The sequence below is a fragment of the Salvelinus namaycush genome, chromosome 37 (genome assembly GCF_016432855.1).
Source record: "Salvelinus namaycush isolate Seneca chromosome 37, SaNama_1.0, whole genome shotgun sequence".
Lineage (NCBI taxonomy): Eukaryota > Metazoa > Chordata > Actinopteri > Salmoniformes > Salmonidae > Salvelinus > Salvelinus namaycush.
The window spans coordinates 3,549,349-3,570,054 of record NC_052343.1 but is presented as its reverse complement, the minus strand read 5'-3'; the positions used below and the strand labels follow the sequence as shown (position 1 = coordinate 3,570,054).

The window sequence follows — 20,706 nt, the reverse complement described above, 5'->3', positions numbered from 1 at the left end:
CATATTGTGATCATTTCCCATTAGTTTCCCCTTTTTTAAGTATGTGTATTTCTGTACGTTTATTTCAGTGTTTTGTTGTGGAGATGTAAAGTGTGTATGTGTGTGGCTCGGTTGGAAAGAGTGTGGCGTTAGAAACACTTAAGGTCGTGGGTTCAGGTCCCGTAAGGAACTAATAACACATTCTAAAAATGGCCAGCATTTACACAGGCAGCCCAATTTTGATATTTTGCCCAATCGGATCAGATATTTTGTCAATAAATTGGGCAAAAGATCAGAATTGGGATACGTGTGTAAATGCAGTCTTTGGATAAAAGTGTCTGCTAAGTGGCATGTGTGATTTATTTATGACGTGTTACTGACTTTCTTTTCCAGGCAGGGCTCTGGAGGAGCAGTTGTCGGAGCTCACTAGGCTCGTATTAAGGCTCCCTGAGGTGGACTCCCTACTGCAGAGGGCCGGGCTGCAGCCTGGAGCCGGCAGCAAGCTAGTGCCCAGGTCTGCTCTGGAGATGTTCATCAAGGTACTACACACAGACACCTCGTCACACACACACACACAGTGTAACAGGGTAGCTTGTCATCTTGCACACGCATGTGCACAAAGATATTTGCAACATGCACGATACATACAGGTAACCGCCAAAATAAAGGAAACACTTGAGTAAATGAGGGATACAAAGGAAATGCTTCCACGCGTGTGTGGTTCTAGAGTTATTTAAGCAATTCATCCCATCATGCTTAGGGGTCATGTATTAAAAAAAATGCCCAGTTGCCCGTTATTTTGGCTACCATGTCTAGAAGAAGAGAGCTCAGTGACTTTGAGAGGGGTCTCAACTGAGAAAAGGGAGTTTAAAGGGTGTCTGTGTCTCACTCACCAGATCTCAATCCATTTGAACACTTATGGGAGATTCTGGAGCGGTGCCTGAGACGGCGTTTCCCAAAATGGAATTTTCTCGTGGAAGAATGATGTCGCATCCTTGCAATAGGAATTCCAGACACTTGTAGAATCTATGCCATGAAGTATTGAAGCTGTTCTGTCTTGTGGTGGCCCAATGCCCTATTAAGACACTTTATGTTGGTGTTTCCTTTATTTTGGCATTAACATGTATATCAACAGCACACGCTGGAAGGCAAGTCTGCATTTCCATACAAGTACAGCTTAAATACGTTGTCCCTTTGTGTTTTCCTCTCTCAGGCTGTGGGGCGTGTGTACAGTGGGCTGCAGGTGTTGTCTGAGCGTTCTGCCATGGTCACCCGTGCTCTGGACTACACAGGGGACATCATGAAGTATATCAAACACTACCTGGTCAATAAGAGTCCTCAGGAGGGGCTGCTGCTGGCCTACTGGGCTGTGGGTGGGTGTATGCATCACGGAGGTCTGCCCCTATCCCCTTAGGCTGTTGTGTGAATCTCTAAGGACGGGATAGGTGTAAGGTGGAGCTATAGCCATATTGCTTATACCTATCCAATCATTTCAGATCTCTACAAGTGCATAGAAAATATATTGGCTAGAGGTCAATTTGGTATTGGGTGAGAAGGAATCGGCGTGTTTACGAGGATCAGGATATGATCACGATGAGCAATTCTGCCCAGCGACTTGCTTCGAGCGTATCGCCTCAAACACGTTGAATGTCTGTCATCCTTGGTGTTGTGTGTGTGTGTTCTCAGGGTGCGTTGTGAAGCACTGGAGTCCCCTGCTTGCCACCTCCAAGGCCCAGCAGCTGCTGTTCAACATTGTCAACGGGCTGCTCCTCCCTAACTCTCTGTCTGGGCTGGACAAGGCCTTGAGGGACAGCCTGCCCCTCTACCTGCAGGTGGGCCGCATGCACACACACTCGCACACACACCCGCCAACACACACACTCCCTCTACCTAAAGATGATGTTACTGACTACTCCACTTTGGATACTTCTGAAAGTACTAGCAGAGGGTTGGAGGGGAGGAAAGAAACATCCAGAAGTATTTTCCGTGAGCCTTAATATACTGTGTCTCTGTCTCTCATTTCCGCCCCTCCAGGGTCTGTCTATAGCAACCAGTATGTCTCAGTCGCAGGGCGTCTACCTGAAGAAGCAGCTCCGAGATGTCATCTCCAAGTACCTTGACCATTTCCTGCCTGCCACGCCATTGGTTGGAGCCATAGCCAATCACCCGGTGCTGCTGGCGGCCTGCGAGGCCACGCCCACCCCGCGTGGGGCAGCACTGAGAAGGAGCATCCTGCAGGTGATCAGGTAGGATTCTGACGCTCTGGGTAGAGATTGCTCTTAGGCACAGAATCAGGATGAGTTAACCCTACCCAAATAATTAGGTAAGGGAATGCGAAGTCAAACTGACCTTGGAGCAGTGTCTTAGGGCAACTTCATCCTAATCCACCTCGACAGCCTCCTAAGAACATCTACTAAATGGCCAGACATTACTGGCTCAGTGTCATACCTCGTCTGTGTCTGTCCCTCTAGTGAGAACTTCCTGCATTTCAAAGGCAACGCCCCTCCTCCCCGCCTGGTCACGGTGCTGGCCTTCCTATTGGAGCTGCTGAGACGGAACAATGACAGTGACCCCGCCCTGCTCACCATACCCCTCCCCTCTCTGCTCCGCTGCCTGAAGCTGGTCAACGAGCCTCACGGTGAGTCCACACACAGAAAGACACGTACACAGTAATCATATTTGTGAACAATATGCCGAACAGGCTTGCTGCTATGGGTGGGGGGTTTTTTCTAGGTTTTTCGTGTGTGCAATGTGCGTGTGGTAACTAGTCTAAAAGGAGCTGTGCGTTCACAGTGAGGAGGACCAGTACAGAGGCCCTGCAGCTGGTGGTGGAGAGATGTTCAGGCGATGCACCATGCGACCAGATCGTCGCTGTCCTACGGTGACTGACACCAACTGCCTTTTCTCTTCCTTCTCTCTGCATTCAGCGCTTGGGTCGTGTCTATTACTGTACACCGTAGCAAAATGTTTTCAGATGTCGGACGAAGTAATGTAATGCTTCTCTGTTTCACTCAGTTCAGGACATTTCCTTCCGTTTCGCGTCTACTGAACACGACACTGTTCTAGGGCAGCCGGGCTTTTTGAACCATCACGTTTAGAAATGTACATGTCTGCGATGCTTTGTGTGTATAAAGTGTGTACGTTGGTGTTACAGTATCTCTGTCTTGCTGTGTCTGTGTGTTCAGGTCCTTTGTGGAGGAGAACGAGGGGTTGTATGACAGACAGGTGTACAGTGTTCTGGAGACGATAGCTGTTCTGGACAGTCATGTGGTCCAGGTGCTGATCCCTGTTCTGTCGCTGAGTCTGAGGAACACAGAACACAAGAGAGGACTGGGCAAGAACACCACACTGAGGTAGAGTTCTAAACCTGACCGTAATTCTAGTCTAACCTAACCGAGACATAATCCTATTTTTAAGGTTAATTTATATTTGGAGAGATGTGGCACAACTAAGTACTGTTGCATTATGGAGGCCTTTTTTGGATGCCTTTTTATCCGTTTCCCCTCAGAGAATCTCGTCACCCGACCTGATATAACGCTACATTGACACACACCACGAGGAATCATTATCGCACGGTGTAAATTGCGTGTTGGCCTACGTGGGGAAAACCTCTGAAGTGTAGGGAATGGGACTTTCTTCCTAATGTTGATTCTATTGAAATGCTTTACAGTAGTCATAAAACCATGAGGCCAGTGTGTGACATGCCAGATATCAAACCACATCACTAATAAAAAAACATAGCCCCAACACAAAAATTATTTAGTCAATTTTAAAATAAGGCTATAACATAACAATGTCGAAAAAGGGGAAGGGGTCTGAATAGTGTGTGTGTGTGTGTGTGTGTGTGTGTGTGTGTGTGTGTGTGTGTGTGTGTGTGTGTGTGTGTGTGTGTGTGTGTGTGTGTGTGTGTGTGTGTGTGTGTGTGTGTGTGTGTGTGTGTGTGTGTGTGTACCGTTCAAAAGTTTGGGGTCACTTAGAAATGTCCTTGTTTTTGAAAGAAAAGCATTTTTTTTGTAAATTTAAAATAACATCAAATTGATCAGAAATACAGTGTTAATGTTGTAAATGACTATTGTAGCTGGAAATGGCTGATTAGTTTTTGGAATATCTACATAGGTGTACAGAGGCCCATTATCAGCAACCATCACTCCTGTGTTCCAATGGCACGTTGTGTTAGCTAATCCAAGTTTATCATTTTAAAAGGCTAATTGATCATTAGAAAACCCTTTTGCAATTATGTTAGCACAGCTGAAAACTGTTGTCCTGATTTAAAGAAGCAATAAATCTTGCCTTCTTTAGACTAGTTGAGTATCTGGAGCATCAGCATTTGTGGGTTCGATTACAGGCTCAAAAGGGCCAGAAACAAAGAACTTTCTTCTGTTCTTGTTCTGAGAAATGAAGGCTATTCCATGTGAGAAATTGCCTAGAAGCTGAAGATCTCGTACAACGCTGTGTACTACTCCCTTCACAGAACAGCGCAAACTGGCTCTAACCAGAATAGAACGATGAGTGGGAGGCCCCGGTGCACAACTGAGCAAGAGGACAAGTACATTAGAAAGTCTAGTTTGATAAAGACACCTCAAGTCCTCGACTGGCAGCTTCATTAAATAGTACCAGCAAAACACCAGTCTCAACGTCAACAGTGAAGAGGCGACTCTGGGATGCTGGCCTTCTAGGCAGAGTTGCAAAGAAAAGGCCACTTGTGAGGCGTCTGTTTCTCAAACTCGACACTCTAATGTACTTGTCCTCTTGCTCAGTTGTGCACTGGGGCCTCCCACTCAGGTGTGTCAACAAAGTACTCATATTTTTCTTTTCTTTTTATCTACAAAAATGTCTAAACCTGTTTTTGTTTAGTCATTACGGGCTATTGTGTGTACATTGATGAGAGAGAAAAAATTATTTAATCCATTTTGGAATAAGGCTGTAACGTAATTTTCTTGGGGAAAAGTCAAGGGGTCTGAATAGTTCCTGAATTCACTGTGTACATATACAGTGTTCAGTGACACAGTCAACTCTGTATGAAATATACTGGATCTTGTGCTGTGACATCTTTGTGAGTCATTTTGTGACCCCACTCTCACTCTCTCTCTCTCTGCGTGTGTGACAGGAATGCTTACAGGAATTTGCTGACCCTGCTGGGGGACGGTGGTCAGGCGGAGATCATCAGCCTGGAGGAGGACTGACACTTGACCCCCCCAGGACCAGGTCACCATGCTGTTGACCTCAACACCACTGGGCTTCATGTATATACATCATGTATAGAAATTGTCCTGTTGGTGACACAGATCATCATTTATGGTCAAGTTTCCATCTTCATATTGAAATATTTTTCAAAAAGGTGTTACGAAATACAGTAAGATCATGTGGAAGTGCATGTGTTGTATTTCAGTTTTCTAATTTCACAGGCATGGAACGAGTGTGTGACGCATATAGACCCATGTATAATATTTTGTTCTTGTATGTTGTGATAGTAACTACTGATAGTAGACAAATAGGATCTCTGTGTGCTCATGCACTCTTTTGTTGGCCCAACTTTACAGGCAGAACCACCTCCTTTCCTGACACTGTATCCCTCGTGATACAGCCAGAGTCCGAAAGATTACTTCTGCTCGTTCCATTCCCTTTTTCCTTTGCAATCTTCATGCAATCAGGCTTAATTTCGTCAGTCAGAATTTCACGCCTGGTCGAACTTGTCATGAAAAAAAAATGCACTCCCCAACATTAAACCATATTTTCACATGACCCTCCCCTTGTACTGTAGTTTATATGTTGTTGCATACCCTCCCCCGCATAGAATTAACTCAAATGTTTACAACCACAAAATCAAGTGACTATAGCAACCATGTGTTTATAAATGTGGATATTGACTTTTTCCATTTCGGCATGCGGCACAGTTGATGCCACGCAGGGCTACGGGACAGAAGGTTGAGGGTTCGCCGACCACTCATTCTCCCTGTCTGTTTTATTACACTACGATCAGAGCCGGCTGCAGACAATATATGCAGACAGACAATATGATATATTTTTTTACACCTTTTTCTCCAATTGGTAGTTAGTCTTGTCCCATCGCTGCAACTCCCCTACGGATTCGCTTAACCCGGAAGCCAGCCACACCAATGTGTTGGAGGAAACACCGTCAAGCTGGCGATCGAAATCATCTTGCAGGCGCCTGATCCACCAACAAGGAGTCGCTAGAGCGCGATGGGAGAAGGAAATCCCAACCGGCCAAACCCTCCCCTAACCCGGACGACTCTGGGCCAATTGTGCGTCGCGAGTCTCCCGGTCACGATCGGCTGTGACATCCTGTCAAACCCAGGTCTGTAGTGACACCTCAAGCACTGCGAAGCAGTGCCTTAGACCGCTGCGCCATTCGGGAGGCCTGGAAATCTGATAACAAATGTGATGCTATAATTCTCTAAAATATATGCAACGAATGATCCACCAACAGGTTTCTGTGCCAATGCACAACACAATCAATACGTGAAGCATACCGACTTCAGGCGCTTCAATATCATGGTTGGCTTTTTAAACACCACAATCAAATACTGACTGTCAATCTCAACAAACAGAAAATAGGCCTACATCCCTCCTTAACTTGTAGGTCTACCCAGTATCGAAAGCTTGGCTTGACAGTCTCGGCATGTCATTACATTTTAGTGTTTTTCCATTCATCAAATGGACACTGCAGTTTGGATGCTGGAATTCTATTTTTGGACGAAAGTGCGCAGGTAGCCTTCAGGAGACTTTTGAAGTAATCAGATTAGAACATTGTGACTGGTTGTGTGTTTATGCCACATATAAAAGGTCATTAATAGATTTTAAAAGTAAAATGACAAATATTTAGGCTATATTGAAGCGTTAAGACTCTAGACGAGCGAAGAACAGCTGCTCAGATCGGAGAGGAGGCAGAGCATGTGTTGAGCTTTCCTGCATAACTGGGCCTGCTGAGAGTCCCATTATTATAAAACGATGTGCGAGAATGATGGTCCGCAACAAGACAGCGCATCTCAGTACCAGAAGTAGATATACAGCCAGACTGACCTGCTACTGTACCTCTCGCCCTTATAAACTGTCCAGAGTAGACTCACGACTTAACCAAACGGAATGAAACGTTCAAATCACAGGGCTTTTGCACCATTATTCAAATGCCATTTTCACTGCAGCCTAGGGTAGAATATTGTACCTACTTATGCAATTATTCATTGCATTGCGGTGTTGTAGGCTACTATAGTCTAGGTAGGAGAAGTGTATTGTCACTAAACAAGATCAATAGGGGAGCTTTTTGAGCTGCGTGTCTCATCTTTCATGCTTAGTGATGCACCTGGCCTATCCACTTCCTATCAGCTATTCCTCTTTATGTGGATTTATATTGAATATTGGTGCAGCTTTGAATGATTATGTGTGTGCCATGATTGCTAGTTAGCCTATTGAGTACCACAGTATGAGTCATAAACCCCGGAAATGGTTCCAATAGTTTTTTTCACCATTCATTTTTCCATCTGGGATTTTAGAACTACTTCATATAAGGTCTTTGTTTCGTGTAGGCTTACCCTGACGTGACGTTTTGATAACCAGACGAGGTCACTTTTTATCAATAATTAGATTGAGGCGAATATATTGATAAAACTCCTTGTAGGAGAGAATTACACGGCTCTCAAAACCTCACAATTAATTGCATTTAATTGTAAACTCCACGATGTGAAAAATAAATGGCGGAATAAACATTTCCATTTTTTAGCGGTATTATGTGCTTCCCACAGTTGTGTCAAGTTGGCTACTTGGCCTTTGGGTAGGGGACCATTGTTCATACCCAGCAGCATTACAGTTCTTGACACAAACCGGTGCGCCTGGCACCTAACCTGTTCAAAGGCACTTAAATCTTTTGTCTTGCCCATTCAACATCTGAAGCGCACACATACACAATCCATGTCTCAAGGCTTAAAAATCCTTCACCTGTCTCCTCCCCTTCATCTACACTGATTGAAGTGGATTTAACAAGGGACATCAATAAGGGATCATAGCTTTCACCTGGATTCACATGGTCAGTCTGTCATGGAAAGAGCAGGTATCCTTAGTGTTTTGTACACTCAGTGTATACCTGTGGTATAGTTAAGCAATAAGGCCTAAGGGGGTGTGGTATATGGCCAATATACCACTGCTAAGGACTGTTCTTACGCACGACAACGCAGAGTGCCTGGATACAGCCCTTAGCCATGATATATTGGCCACAAACCCAGAGGTGCCGTACTGCTATTATAAACCACTTTCCAAGTAATTAGAGCAATACAAATACATGTTTTGTCATACTCGTGGTATAGGGTCTGCTATACCATGGCTGTCAGTCAAACAGAATTCAGGGCTCGAACCACCCAGTTTATAATAATAGTTAGTGCGTGGAAAAGCGTACTACATAAGGGAAGTACCAAAACACCTCGAAATAGGGGATGTGCATGCAAGCAGATGAGACAATTTGCTAAGGATAGAATAAATGAGATCGTAAATCCTGCAAAAGGGAGAATGTAAACCAGGGAAAAAGCACACTTCCCTCCCCTGTGCCCAATAGGAAAAAACACAACCCTCCCAAAAGCATTTTTTTAATTTATTTTTTTAAACAACACTCCCCTATTTCATACTAAGACAATACAGCGGATTAACTTGCTCGATTCAACTGATTATGGGCTTTATTGATACAGTACTGTACCTCTTTATTCTGAAAACAAGACATGTTTTTTTCCCCTCACACCTCTCACTGCTGGAGGCTGGTGGAGTTACAGAATTACCTTTGTCTTATTTTTTTGCTCAAAGTAAAACAAGACGTTTTGAAAATGGCATAAGACAGGGGCAACACATAGCTTAGGTTCTCCTACATACAGTATGTTGAGTATATGCACTGTACGATAACAGTGGTCAGACATTCATTGAACTGTTGAAACAGTCGTAAATCCTGAGCTTGAATAGAAAACACACGCTCAAGAAAGAGTAAGACGGGGTCCACAGTTCACACAACAGGTTTCAATTGAAATGACCTTGGATGGGTCCATTGGCTTTGGATGGAGTAGATGGGTTATGGTAAGTAGTAAGTACAGCTAGTTAGAGTGCCAATAGCCCTAGAGTGCATTAGTAAAAGAGGGAGCCATTTCACTCCGTAGAGAGCTCTGCTCCCCTTGAGTGCTCCAGCATTGCGATCTTCTGTTTTGCACCATTGACTAGAGCAGCCCCCTTACTCAACCAGTCATCTGAGCAGGGTTGGGGTTCTGCACCATTGACTAGAGCAGCCCCTTTACTCAACCAGTCATCTGAGCAGGGTTGGGGTCAATTCTATGTCAATTCAGGATATATTATTCCAATCGAATATCTATTATTCTCAACGCTTTTCAATGATCAAAATTGCAAATCAGAATTTCTGTTTTACTTCCTGAATTGACCCCGACCCTACAGCTGATGGAAGATCAGTCCATCATCACAGGGTAGCTGAATAGGGGAACCTCCTCAATGTCCTCTTGAGGTCCCTCCTTTCATTCAGGGCCACGTTTTTGTTCAGTTTATGGGTCGTGTCAAGGCCTCAGGATGGGCAGTGACGCCTGCACTTGGAGTGGTCAGGTTGGGATCCTGAAACTGGCGAAGACGCGGGTAATCTTATCTGGGTGGCAATAGTGTGTGAATGCATTTAGAGGAAGAGTGGGGGTGTTGTGAAGGAGTTATTTTGGGTTACATAATTGTATGTCCATAAGAGCTGCATGATGTGTCTATGTAGACATTTACTGTAGTCTCTATTAGTGTGTTAGACAGGCCCTATCCTGTGATGGGGCACTTGTAGAGTCTGGAGGTTGGGGCAGGTGAAGCAGGGGGCAGGGAGGAAACACGTTGCTATTCCATTGGAGGCGAACGGTAGAGTTGGCCCATAGAACACTTCCTCCTTCCCCTCCGTGCTCACGTCCAACACCTGGACAACAGAAAGTGAAATAAAAAAATGTCAAATACATGAAATAATAAGAGATTTTTAGTAAGATAACATTTTCTATGAATACCCTCTTTCCTCATAATGGATTATAAGAGCATTCGAAACACCTTAAAAAAAACGATGCATAAATGATTTATGTACAACATAGTTTAATAAGACAATTTTTCAGGTTACTTAACTCTGTCAAGGTCACTCACCTGGATACACGCTAGGGGCTCATTGGTCCAAATAGAATATCCACCGACAACATAGATTCGCTCATCATGGACTGCCACTCCAGATTCATTCTGACCTGCGGAGGATAGAGAGGAGAGAGCGAAAACAATGATTCACTGTGCCAAAGAGAGGCCATATGACTCAATGTCATCTGAGACACAGGGTGCGTTGGGAAAGTTCAGAAAATAACTCCCGACTTCACCTTGAACTTATTTGACAACGTCACGGGGAATCAAGTCGGGAGGGGTGGAGAGTCACACGGGAAAAAGGAGGACAGTGATCTTATCTAGTGTGTGTGTGTGTGTGTGTGTGCGTGCATGCGTATGCATGAGCGCGTGTATGTGCAGCCCGCCCACCCGTGAGTAGGCTGAAGGTGCAGCGGGTCCACTGGTCCATGTCTATGTCATAGGAGTCGATGTGGCGGACCAGGATACGGTCGTTGTTGTAGTCCAGGTCATTTCCTCCCAGCACATACAGCTGCCTTCTCACCACGGCCATGACATGGTACACTCGCCTCTGTAGCATGGGACTGCGGGCCAGCCACTGGTTCTGTCAGAGAGAGAGGGGGGAGATGGAGGAGAGAGGGGTGGGGGCAGAGAGTGAGAGAAAGAGAAGGTGGGGAGGAAAAAGGATGGTGGGAAGATGTTGAATAGATGGATTAATATTTTAGCGTATCCCTGCTTGGGTAATTGATGTATGTTCAGTGCTGGATAAATAATGTGACACCAGAACTATGATTTTTCCTAATGATACCTCCCCATTCCTAATAATACACTTCACCCTCTCCATTTTACACGGATGTATCCGACTGTGCACATTTGACTAAGTGTGTCAATGGTTGTTTTGTATGTGTGTGTGTGTGGGGGGGAAGGGTGAGTGACCATGGTTGTGAGTGTACGTGAGCGATTGTGTGCATGGGCGCGCGATTGCGTATGTGTGCGTGTGCGTATGTCTGGTAGGACCTGACGGGTGGCCATCTGTTGAGGGTAGTGTGGGTGGGGGGTTGGTGTTCCTGGCAGGTGAATGTAGCTCCACGGTGAATACAAATGAGACTTTCTCGGTCTCCTGCTCGCTCGCTATCTCTTGCCCTTCCTTCCTTCCTTCCTTCCTTCCTTCCTTCCTTCCTTCCTTCCTTCCTTCCTTCCTTCCTTCCTTCCTCGCTCTTGCTCTCCTTCTCTCCCTATTGCTCTCCCCCTTGCGCGCGGGCTCTCTGTCTCACGCGCACGCAAACACACATCCTCCTGTTGCAGTAAACAAGCGTATTACTCAGCTATCACATAAACTGTTCTGAAACCATGGTTTTAAATGTTTTGATGGCTTTTCGCTTATTTCTCTGTACTACCTGTTCTTCAGTTACCTGTTCTGGGTCGTACACCATCAGTCTATTCTGGTACTGAGCTGTGTTTGTGACTCCACCTGTAACAGAGAAGAGTATTACACACAGGTGGCGTGCATGTGTGTGTGTGTTCAGTCTGTTATGCTCTATTCTCCATCTGGGTGTGTGTGTACCTGAGACCCAGAGCAGGTCGTCAGCCACACAGCCGGCGTGACAGGACAGCGAGCGGTCAAAGGACTGGACGAAGGTCCACTTGTTCCTCTTCGGACAGTAGCGTTCCACGGTGGGCAGCACCTGTCTCAGCTCGTTCCTCCCCCCCACCGCGTACAGGTACTGGCCCAGAGCTCCCAGGACAAAGTGTTCCCTGCACGCCTTCATGGAGGCTATCTCTGTCCAGCGGTTCCCCCGGGGGTCGTACCGACAGGCGGTCCTCACCGCACACGTCCTCCCCGTGGAATGCTCCACCTCGCCGCCCGCCACAAACAGGAAGTGACCCATGACGGCCACGCAGTGGTGGCTGCGCCCGGCGGGCATGGGCGCCAGCTCGCTCCAGTTGGAGCACCCGGCCACGCGCACGTTCTCCTGGGCGGCCGGGTTGAAGTAGCGCAGCTCCCGTACGCGGCTCACCTCGCGCTTGCGCCCGCCGGCGATGTAGAGGGTGAGAGACTGGAAGCGGGGCTTGGTGTGGGCGGTCTGGCGGAGGGGTTGGGCGTAGGTGGCACGGTGGTACTCTAGAGCCTCGTCCACTAGGGCGGCGGCGGTGGCACTGGACTGGACCAGCGGGTGGCACTGTGCCATGTGGTGCAGGGCGGCCACATCCATAAGACCGTAACGAACGTGCTGTATCAGGTCCTCGGTGTACTGGTACCGACAGTCATGCTCTAACCAGCACACCACCAGCTAAAGAGGAGAGGGGGAAGAGGAAGGCAGAGGGAAGCGATTCATACTTATTAGTATTCTAAATGCCTACAAAGCAGTGTTGCAAGATCAAGACGAGTGTGTTACTGTATACACAAACACACTTATACAAAACGCGCGTACACACACACACTGTTGTGTGCAAGCATCATGAATATCCACCAGTACATTCCTTTGTTGAGGACCGGGAGAGGAGAGAAGCAGAGAGGGGATTTAATTGAACTTGAGAGCAATCGGAGGCTGTTTAGCTGCGGCGGTGGCGTGTGAATGTGGGCGAGATGGCTGAAGATCGCTGATACCATTATCAGGGAAACAAAGTGGCTTTTAACACAATCAGTACAGAGACAGGGAACTTAGTACAGCATCGCACGATTACCGAGCTGGAGCGGTTCACTGTCAGCGCCTCCTCCTGACTCGCAGGCACACTGGATACACACTGAAACCCTATTCAAACACTACGCTGGCGCGTATATGCGTTCAAACCACATTCTGTACAAACAGCACACCAAAACACACATTTACATAGACGCAGACATATTCCCACATCAATCACACACGCACTGTATATATTGTCCTACTACTGTCAATGCCACTCCTTTTTCTCTTCCTTCTTAAATACATCCTAAAATTATGCCAACACAACAATATTTACACCCCCCCCCCCTTCCACTCTTTGCTTTGTCCTATTCTCGGTCTTGCTATCTACACACCCTCTCCTTCTTTCTCTCTCTCTCCCGCTCCCTCCTCCTCCTCCCACCTCTGAAGTGGCGGAGGGGTGTGTGTGCTCCGGTAGGCTGACTGTGAAGGTCACGCTGGATCAGAGAACTTCCTCGGGGCAGAGAATAAATCAACTTCCCCTCCCTCCCCTCCTCCCCAAAGAGAGAGACAGAAAGAGAGAGGGAGAGAGAGAGCAGCCAGAGAAAGGCAAACGCGCAAAGAAGAGGGGGAAAAAAACAAAGACCCAAGAAAATGTGATTTCCAGAGCGTGAGACTCGGAGAGAAGTCGGTGTGACGATGATTGACGGGCAAACTATATCGGCTGTGTATTGGCGCCCCCACGTTTTTTTTTCGGGCGGATGCCCAAATTAACCTTCTCGGCAGAGTGAAGGAGGCCCAAAGCAGCCTAATCAGGGTCTGATTATGGCAGCATCGCCTGGCTAAAGGGTCAGGGCAATTGTGCCATCAGAGGCCTGATTGTTTTCAATCAGACGGGCGGCCGGAGTGACAGCTGGGGGATTGGGGCGCTGATGAAGCCGCGGTGGGCCTAATCAGAGAGGGGGGAGAGAGAGAGAGAAGAGGTGGAGAGGGGGGCCTGATTGGTGCAAATGAACAGTCAAAACACATAAGCCCCCCCCCCCCCTCCACACTTCACCCATCCATATATACACACACACACACACGCCTTCCTTTCCTATTCACGCCTATACATACATAGTGTATTTTGGTGCAGGCAATGAAAATGGACCAGTTGATGTTTAATGACACACTGTGTGATGTAGTATATCAAAGTCTGTGTGGGTCTGGCTGTGTGGGTTTATGGTGTGCATATATAGTGTGTGTGTGTGTGTGCGCGTGCGCGTGCATGTGTCTGTATACGTGCATGCATTTGCGAACATGTGTTTGTTCCTTCCATTGTGTGTTTGTGTGTGTGTGTGTGTGTGTGTGTGTAACTGAGGAGCCAGTGCAGTGTACCTGCCAGATCTCCTCCTCGTTGAGGGAGGTGAGGCGGTCGCTCTTCAGCACCTCCCTGAGGAGGCGGTAGGGGAGCAGCAGCACCTCCTCCTGGCGGCTCTGCTGCAGCTCACACAGGTGTTCTACCAGGAAGCTGACCACAGCCTCTTCCAGAGCAGGGAGGTGGAACAGATCAGCCACACGGTACAGGTCCAGGTAGTTAACACTGTTCAGCTCCTGTTGTGGACACATCGGCAGGTACAGACTTCATAAGGTAAATACATTTACATTTGAGTCATTTCGTAGCAGAGTTTCTAAACGCCACGATATATACCATCGCAACGGAGTTGAGCAGCGACGACTGTGGGCGGCCTGAACCTCCGACTACATCGAGTCACTGTCGGTCGACACTTTTCTTAAACATATGTTTGTCCTGTGTAAAAGCGGGCCTTTCTTCGCTGAAATCCATACTTTTTCATAAAAAATGTTGTTTTTTTTAAAAAATACAACCACCGACTGTTTCCTCGTATCACATGACAGTCGTTGCAAACCCAACTCCGAGATCTACATGTCGCGGAGTTGAGAAACCCAGCTAGTCATTTAGCAGACGCTCTTATCCAGAGCGACTTACAATTGGTGCATTCATCTTAGGATAGCTAGGTGAGACAACAACATATCACAGCCATGGGACTGTGATCTTCCCACAATAAAGTAGCAGGAAGAGACAAGTGCATGTTTTTGTGTATTTATTTATATTTTGGGGGGGGGGGAGGGGGGGGCGTTTCCCCTGGGATATATTTAAGATACTCTTTGAGGAGGAAGGGTTTCAAAACATTTCAGAAGATGAGCAGGGACTCCGCTGTCCTGACGTTAGGTGGAAGTTTGTTCCCCCGTTTGGGTGCCAGGACAGAGAAGAAGTTTGAGCAGGAGCTGAGGGCCAAGAGACCAGAGGTGGCAGAACAGAGGTGCTCGGTTGGGGTGTAGAGTTTGAGTTAATACATACAGTAACACACACGCAGACATACAGTTGAATATCCCTCACACGCACGCACACACTCTGGGTCCCACACGTTCCTTGGGGTGTTTTTGAACTGCAGAATCTATTGAGATGAGACCACATTGTTATTCAAGCAGATCACAGAGTAAGAGAGAGAACAGGAGGAGAGGCAAGAGAATAGAACATGGAGATCGAGAGTGGAATAAGACTGCCATCTGCTGGCAATAAGCAGAACCATGTGCAATATACTGCATGGCTCTGAGAAATCAGCTCAAACAAACACTCGCACACAAAAATAACCTGTTCAATACCTAATTTCATACAGACAAAACACATATAGAAAGCTAGTGAATCTATATTTTATGTTAACCTGGGTCTTTTCTCTGCATCTTCAGCTGTGATCTTAACTGCTATCTTAATTGTATAATACAGTGTTTACAGTGAGCAGGGAGTATGTCTATAGGTGCAGTGAAATCAATGGCGTGCAACAGTGTCCATTTCTCTCTCTAACAGCAGATGGTGTATGAGAGCACTGTTCACCATAACATGATGTAAGGGTTTGCCCACTGCCATGCTAATGTATCTTACTGGTAGTGACAGGGGGGTTTAATGTGTGGTCTTGTGTTGTTAGGAGGTACCTTGAACATATGGAGAGTAGACCCTCCATATACACAATAAATTGCAGTGCGCGTGTGTGTGTGTGATACGTATGTGCTTATTTGACTGTACTACTGTATATGACTATGTGTGAGTATGTAATATATGTGAGTGTGTGTCCATGTCTGTCTTGACTCCTCACCTGGACGAGGTAGTGGGAGCAAAGACTGAGCAGCTCCAGCAGCTGAAGGTGACTTCCTGCCGACAGAACGTCCTGAATCACCCCTGGCTCCAGCATTATCTGAGGAGAGGACCTGAGTGAGACCACTTCCTGTCCACCTCACACACTGCTCACCTCCCCAGGCAGACAGGTTCCCATCCCAAATGACACCATATTCCCTATATAGTGCCCATAGGGTTCTGGTCAAAAGTAGTGCACTGTGTCTGGAATAGGGTGCCATTTGGGACGCAACCAAATGACAGAAGCACTCGGGGACCAGTGGTCCCTTTATATAATGCTGCTGATTCATGTGTGTGGGTGTGTGACTGTGGTCTCAGGCCAGGCGTGTTTTTCGTGCGCAATAGCATGTCAACTAATGTGATTTCACTCATGTGTTACTGAAAGCATTTGAGAGGCGTTATTTGCGCTGTGTGTTCTTCAATAGACTACACGTGTTGGTCCCGCTTTATATTCAGTGTCTATAAAACATGAATTTAAAGGGTCATTACATTGCGGTTAGAGTGGTATTATACGTTGTTATTCACACACACTGTTATTCTTCTTATAACTGTGACACATACCACATTTCCATGTAATTGCCATGCAAAATACATGATTTGAAGCAACATCAAATAAAAAGTACGACTATTATTTATAATATGCGTGCGTGCGTGCTCTCAGTGTAGACTATATAGCAACAGCATGTCTGCTAACCCCATGGCCCCTGACATGTGGCCCGTGGATTTCAGCAACTAGCTCTGTGGTTGTTTACTGAAATAAGCATATTGCTCACGTCTCATCATCTCAGCAGACGGAAACGGACCGGCAGCCGGCTGCTGACCTACATCAACACAACTCCCCCTGCTCATTTCCACTGTGGAAATGCAATTAGGAATAATTACGAGCTAGCCAGCCTTTCACTGCCGGGCCACAGGGCATAGATCTCCTGACTCCTCACCGCAGAGAGAGAGAGGGAGAGGGAGAGAAAGATGGGGGGGAAGAGAGATAGGCAAGAGAGAGAGGGAGGAGAAAGAGTGGGGGGGGGGTCACTGGCATACTGTAGTATCAGGCTAGGTTAGATATCACATCCATGTATAGGCTATAGCAGGTGGACTCAACCACTATTTAAGAAGGTCCAGTCACACAAATGTACTAGATGGCAACAGTCCCGGATGGATATTGTCATTTATCAGCATAGTAACAAACCCCCACATCGCGACTCATATGACCCCAAAATGCTCAAACTGTTCACATCCCGTTCCTTGGCGGAGAGAAAACTTCAAAGCATTTTAAAGCAAATTTCCTGAAATTCTACACATTTTGTCATGTTTTATGTGCGTTCATATGATACCCGAGTGACTCAACAAAATCAAATGGGGGCACCCTAGGGGTCAAGTATCGGGAGTATCCGCCAGTTGAGTATGGCTGGGCTATAGCTTTAATCAGCTAACGAAAAGCTGAAAAAACTGTCACTCTTAGTTAGTGTAAGCCTGGACAGTTGTGAGATGTGTTTGTGCGTACAGTTCAGTACCTGTGTGTGACTCGAGGACATGTGGTGGGGTGGCTAGCTGCAGATGAAGGTGCTACTGTAGACTCACCTGTCCCGTGTAGGCGAAGTCTAGTGCATGTTTCAGTCCCACACTGGTCACTCCCTGAAGAGTCACCTCGTCTGCCTCACTCTCCACCATGCACAGACTGAACATGGCCTGTGAACACACACAGACAGACAGAGACAGAGACAGAGAGAGAGACACACACACCTCTGATACATAGGCACAGCAAACCTGAGCTATAAATAGGCTGCCGCACAGCTGAATTACAAAAACAGCCTCATAGATTCGGGAAGTAGGGGTGCTGAACCACCCCCTGAAATATCATAATAATAATAAATATACGAAAAATAGTGCACAGGGCCTTTACTAGTCCTGTATTAGTGTACCGATATAGCCATCTGTTCCGCGAAAAATAATAATACTTTATTTATTGTCTTCGAGAGAACAGAAGTTATTGTTGCTTGATCAGCACACACAAACGGACAGACAGACAGGAGACACCCCCCCAAGGGGTTGAAAGCACAAGGACTACCATGTGATTCCACACAGCAACTGCCCTCCAGTTGAAGGCCCACTCTTGGCCTATCCATAGAGTTCATTGGACATAGAGATCGTGTGTTTCTTTGACACCCATTTCCCAAGCTATATTTATCACTATCCAACACACAGACTGGTTACTTCCTGGTCCTGATCTTTTTCTGGGAAACACTGCATTAATACACACACACACACACACACACACACACACACACACACACACACACACACACACACACACACACACACACACACACACACACACACACACACACACACACACACACACACACACACACACACACACACACAAAGACAAAGTGAAATCAAAGCCCCAGAGAGAGCAGTCGCCTGGCCCTGAGCCTGCTGTGCTGTGCCTGATGCTGTGTTGTCCCCAATCAAAGCAATTGATTGGTGTCACCGTATGAGATGATGGCAGAGCCATTGATCAGGGATGGAGGAACAGGGGAAGCAGCAGGGTGATGGATTAGTCATGTCTTTAATTCACAACTAAAATAATCAAGGACTCCTAAATCACACTAGCCTGGGTACCAATTTGTTTGCGCCTTCATGCCACACCTTGTCATGCGAAGGAGTTGACATGATAGCACAAACAGATCTGGGACCAGGCTACAGTCACACCACTACAACCTCAGAGCAGAGGATACTCCTGCCCCTTTTTTTGATTAGGACCGCTATTTTTTGGGTGTAAGCACTAGTGTTGCTCTAGGTAAATTGTGTTTCCATAGCTAACGCAGTCTCTACTCTATAAGGGATTGGGACAACCACTTTTCATTTACAAAAGCCGCAGGGCCAGACAGATTACCAGGACGTGTATTCAGAGCATGCGCAGACCAACTGTCAAGTGTCTTCACTGACATTTTCAACCTCTCCCTGACCGAGTCTGTAATATCTACATGTTTCAAGCAGACCACCATTCCCTGTGCCCAAGGAAGCGAAGGTAACCTGCCTAAATGATTACCGCCCCGTGGCACTCACATCGGTAGCTATGAGGTGCTTGAAAGGCTGGTCATGGCTCACATCAACAGCATCCACGCGGACACCCTAGACCCACTCCAATTCGCATACCGCTCAAACAGATCCACAGATGACGTAATATCAATCGCACTCCACACTGCCCTTTCTCAACTGGACAAAAGGAACACCTATGTAAGAATGCTGTTCATTGACTACAGCTCAGCGTTCAACACCATAGTGCCCACGAAGCTCATCACTAAGCTAAGGACTCTGGGACTAAACACCTCCCTCAAACTGGATCCTGATGGGCCGCCCCCAGGTGGTAAGAGTAGGCAATAACACGTCTGCCACGCTGATCCTTAACACTGGGGCCCCTCAGGGGTGTGTACTTAGTCCCCTCCTGTATTCCCTGTTCACCCATGACTGCATGGCAAACACGACTCCAACACCATCATTAAATTTGCTGACGACACAACAATGGTAGGCCTGATCACCGACAATGATGAGACAGCATATAGGGAGGAGGTCAGAGAACTGGCAGTATGGTGCCAGGACAACAACCTCTCCCTCAATGTGAGCAAAAGAAAGGAGCTGATCGTGGACTACAGGAAAAGGTGGGCCGAACAGGCCCCATTAACATCGACAGGGCTGTAGTGGAGCGGGTCGAGAGTTTCAAGTTCCTTGGTGTCCATCACCAACAAACTAACATGGTCCAAACATACCAAGACAGTCGTGAAGAGGGCACGACAAAACCTTTTCCCCCTCAGGAGACAGAAAAGATTTGGCATGGGTTTCCAGATCCTCAAAAGTTTCTACAGCTGCACCATCGAAAGCATCCTGACCGGTTGCATCACCGCCTGGTATGGCAACTTCTCGGCATCTGACTAAGGCGCTACAGAGGGAAGTGCGTACGGCCCAGTACATCACTGGGGCCAAGCTTCCTGCCATCCAGGACCTATATAATAGGCGTGTCAAAGGAAAGCCCATAACATTGTCAGAGACTTCAGTCACCCAAGTTATAGACTGTTTTCTCTGCTACATTGACCCCCCCCCCCACCCCCCCCACCCCCCTTTTGTACACTGCTATCTATGCATGATCACTTCACCCCCATCTACATGTACAAATTACCTCAACTAACCTGTACCCCCAAAACACTGACTCTGTACCGGTGCCCCCTGTATATAGCCTCGTTATTGTTATTATGTTACTTTTTATTTTAGTCTAATTGGTAAATATTTTCTTAACCAACAGTGCAGTTCAAGAAGAGTTAAGGGCTTGTAAGTAAGCATTTCAAGGTACATTCTACACTTGTTGTATTCGGCACATGTGACAAAGTTTGATTTGATTTAATTTTGTGCAAATCTATGCGTTTTCTTATGATTTGGTTGAGTATAATTGTGTTGTTGTCCCGGGGCTCTGTAGGATCTGTTTGTGAACAGAGCCCCAAGACCAGCTTGCTTAGGGGGCTCTTCTCCAGGTGTATTTCTCTGTAGGTGATGGCTTTGTTATGGAAGTTTTGGGAATTGCTTCCTTTTAGGTGGTTGTAGAATTGAACAGCTCTTTTCTGGATTTTGATCATTAGTGGGTATCGGCCTAATTCTGATCCGCATGCATTATTTGGTGTTTTACGTTATACAGAGGATATTTTTGCAGAATTCTGCATGCAGAGTGGCAATGTGGTGTTTGTCCCATTTTGTGAATTCTTCGTTGGTGAGCGGACCCCAGACCTCACAACCATAAAG

At 46.7% G+C, this 20,706-nt stretch overlaps 2 protein-coding genes across 2 annotated transcripts in view; one reads left to right on the top strand and one right to left on the bottom strand.

Moving 5' to 3' along the window:
- mms22l (MMS22-like, DNA repair protein) overlaps positions 1-5,710 on the top strand; it is a 29,240-nt gene extending 23,530 nt beyond the window's left edge. Inside the window, exons 18-25 of the mRNA XM_038977292.1 lie at positions 373-518; positions 1,193-1,352; positions 1,666-1,811; positions 2,014-2,225; positions 2,451-2,617; positions 2,773-2,860; positions 3,165-3,332; positions 5,087-5,710. Of these exons, the coding sequence (XP_038833220.1) occupies positions 373-518; positions 1,193-1,352; positions 1,666-1,811; positions 2,014-2,225; positions 2,451-2,617; positions 2,773-2,860; positions 3,165-3,332; positions 5,087-5,162 (1,163 nt within the window). The 3' untranslated portion in view covers positions 5,163-5,710. The remainder of the gene's footprint in view (positions 1-372; positions 519-1,192; positions 1,353-1,665; positions 1,812-2,013; positions 2,226-2,450; positions 2,618-2,772; positions 2,861-3,164; positions 3,333-5,086) is intronic.
- Positions 5,711-8,577: 2,867 nt separating this feature from the next.
- Positions 8,578-20,706, bottom strand: part of LOC120031406 (kelch-like protein 32) — a 39,657-nt gene continuing 27,528 nt past the window's right edge. The window contains exons 4-11 of the mRNA XM_038977144.1: positions 17,494-17,601; positions 15,878-15,976; positions 14,103-14,318; positions 11,666-12,392; positions 11,514-11,572; positions 10,513-10,705; positions 10,138-10,232; positions 8,578-9,922 (exon numbers count right to left, since the gene is read on the bottom strand). Of these exons, the coding sequence (XP_038833072.1) occupies positions 9,761-9,922; positions 10,138-10,232; positions 10,513-10,705; positions 11,514-11,572; positions 11,666-12,392; positions 14,103-14,318; positions 15,878-15,976; positions 17,494-17,601 (1,659 nt within the window). The 3' untranslated portion in view covers positions 8,578-9,760. The remainder of the gene's footprint in view (positions 9,923-10,137; positions 10,233-10,512; positions 10,706-11,513; positions 11,573-11,665; positions 12,393-14,102; positions 14,319-15,877; positions 15,977-17,493; positions 17,602-20,706) is intronic.